The 2,787-nt window shown below is 38.8% G+C and overlaps 1 protein-coding gene across 1 annotated transcript; it reads left to right on the top strand.

Annotated features, from left to right (window-relative positions):
* Window positions 1-27: 27 nt before the first annotated feature.
* Window positions 28-2,197, top strand: LOC100640345 (KIF1-binding protein homolog). Its single transcript, XM_011409965.2, has 2 exons — window positions 28-2,033; window positions 2,150-2,197. Exon 1 carries the CDS (start codon window positions 185-187, stop codon window positions 1,571-1,573), a length of 1,389 nt encoding a protein of 462 aa, XP_011408267.1. The 5' UTR covers window positions 28-184; the 3' UTR covers window positions 1,574-2,033; window positions 2,150-2,197.
* The last annotated feature ends 590 nt before the right edge of the window (window positions 2,198-2,787 follow it).

Below are 2,787 nucleotides of genomic sequence, written 5' to 3'. Positions count from 1 at the left end.
GGTTTTATTAATTAATCAATTTTTAATTAATAGGTCCCATCCCAAGAGGCTCCATTACCAGAGGGCGTAGGTGGACAGGAAGCGTTTGAGGAGGGGGTGTGTCTACGTGAAGTTGAGAGCGTCTGGCGTGAGAGATTACGTGAACTGACTCCACCTCCTTCCAGGTCTCAAAACTCAAAATAAAATGGCCGCCGGTTCCGAAGACTATACAAGTCTATCCTCAACACTTATTGAATGGATAAAGAAAGAGATTAAACCACTTTATGAGGAGTACCTCTCGTACATCAAAGAGAGTAGGAAAGACCCTGAGGAGGAACCCTATCGTTCACTTTACTCCGCCCGTAAGACCCTCTTACTAATTAAGGATAAGATAGGCCAGGCCCCGCCCAAAATTAACGACAGTCTCCACCCACTCTCTATCACTCTCTCTTCTCTCTTAGCCGCTAATTACGTCAATACTAATGAAACTAGTACTGGACAGAGAGAATATGAATCTATTTTAGAATCGTCAAAATCTCTTGAATTTCAGGGGCGTGTCGCCTTTGCTATGGTAACTGCTTGTAACGGTCTTGGAATATTGTGGTCTAATAGAAGTGAGGAATACGAGAAGTCACTAGAGCTTTTAAAACAAGGAGAGACATTGTACAAGTCTTATCACCATCCTCCTCCATTGTCTGATGAAGATCTGTTCACTGGTGACATCAGAGATGAGGGAGAGAGAGAGAAGACGTTTGAAGATCTTCACACACACACCCTCTTCTACCTAGCTCAGGTTTATACTCACTTAGACCAACCGGGACTATCAGCACAGTACTGTCAGAATACTCTCTCACGTCAACTTGAGACCAAGAGCTACGACCCCATTGAATGGTCACTTAATGCAGCGACCATATCTCAGTATTACATCAATGTATCTAACTACCCTCAGGCTAGACACTGTCTAGCAGCTGCTAGTGTAGTCCTTCACTCTTATAGCGATGAGTTGGGGGGAAAGGGAGAGGAGATGAAAGAGAAATTGGAGCAGAGTGAAGCTGATGTTAGGAGATGTTGGATCAAGTATACAATATCTTTACTGACTCATTCTTGTACTGAATCAGGAGAAAGAGGAGGAGGTGGTAGTACGAGGGAAAAGGTTGCTATAGTACACAGGTTTGAGCCATTAGAGTTAGCTGATGTTGAGGGACAAGTTTCTTGTGATGTAGTTGAGAATTATCAAGATGCATCTAAGGTATTCTTGTTTGCCGAAGCACAGATTAAATTGGCTCAGAAATTTTATAATTTAGAAGACCACGCGACCGATTTCGTCTCTATTTCTCAAGATCACTCATCTCTTTATAAAATCCTTTCTTTCTTTGAGTCAGACCTTTCTTTAAAATGTCGGATGCACAAACGTCGCGTCGACATCCTCTCTTCTCTCCTCTCTTGTCTCAATTCTCAGTATTATCTAGTACTCAATCGCCAGCTAATGTTTGAACTAGGCGACACGCTAAATGACATGGCAAACAACAAGATAATACTAGCCAGTGAAGAAGGATCTTCTCCTTCACAGCATCAAATCCAAAAAATAAACTGACTACTGAACGATGCCATCAGGCACTATGGAGAGTTTTTCTCAAGTTTTGAGACTCAACCAGAAGCTGAGTACTTGCACTCTTATCTCACGTCAAAGCTCAACGTGGCTCGCTTGCATTCTAAACTTTTAGCAGGAAACCCTGGGGAACAGATTAAAAATTTGGAGACCTCAATTCAATCGTATAAATGGTTGATTGAATATTGTGAATCTCATACTAAAGAGATCAAAGAAGTATTTACTGAAGAGTTAGGATTGTGTAAAGAAATGGTGACAATGTGAATGACTGAGTGAGTTCAATCTTGTATCATGTTTGTTGTCATTGTTTTGTGAAAGCAGTTTGGAGCTATTTCAAATAGCCATTTTGGATCTATAACTCACACCATCCTGGGGAGAACTGGGCTGCCAGGCTGTCTTGTGAAGATATAGCGAGATCATTAGAAATATGCAATTCTATATATATGTAAGTTTGTTGTTATAGCTGTTACTAGTATGATATTGTTCTTTTAGAGTAATTATCAAAATATACTAAAAGGGAAGATTCCAACTTACTACCCTCCTCTCTCTTTCTCCCTCCAGATTCCCTCCCTGATAGTTCATGGAGTACATTGAAGGCAATATTAAGACTGTTGTGTACTAACTACTAACGCATTAACAGACCCTGATAGTGACCGATAACAATTCTCAGTTTAAAAGGATTATCTTTGTAAAAAATAAAAACAGTACACAACCAGAACTAAAAGCACGGGCAAGGATAGACAATGGATACACACAAAAGAATAACGAATAAAGGAGCCAGCTGCCCAGGCCCAGGTAGTACTGAACTACAATAGTTAACTAAGCAAATCTTACATTAATTCTAAATTACACAAATTAATAAAATATAACAAAGACAAAATATTAATAAATTTGGAAGCATTTACTATAGATTTGTATCTAGAGAACACATTACTACCTATACAAATACCACACCATACACATAGTACTGATAATAAAAAATAATACACATATTAAAACGACATTAACGATATGAACAGCATCAAAATTATAATCACCAATAAATGGTATGTATGCATATAGTATCATACTTGAACTTGATGGAGTCTCTTCAAGTTCTATTGTTGTAGGTGTAAATAAAGAAAACAGCCAAGTATCAATAACAAGTTTAAAAAAACTGCCAAGCCTCATGTATAGTCCATATTTTGTGGCAGTTTTCC

The sequence above is a fragment of the Amphimedon queenslandica genome, unplaced genomic scaffold (assembly GCF_000090795.2).
Source record: "Amphimedon queenslandica unplaced genomic scaffold, v1.1 AMPQUscaffold_10738, whole genome shotgun sequence".
NCBI lineage: Eukaryota > Metazoa > Porifera > Demospongiae > Haplosclerida > Niphatidae > Amphimedon > Amphimedon queenslandica.
This window is presented reverse-complemented; position numbering and strand designations above follow the sequence as displayed.

Excerpts from the sequence above, each read along its gene's own strand:
- LOC100640345 (XM_011409965.2), top strand. The coding sequence starts at position 185 with ATGGCCGCCGGTTCCGAAGACTATACAAGTCTATCCTCAACACTTATT.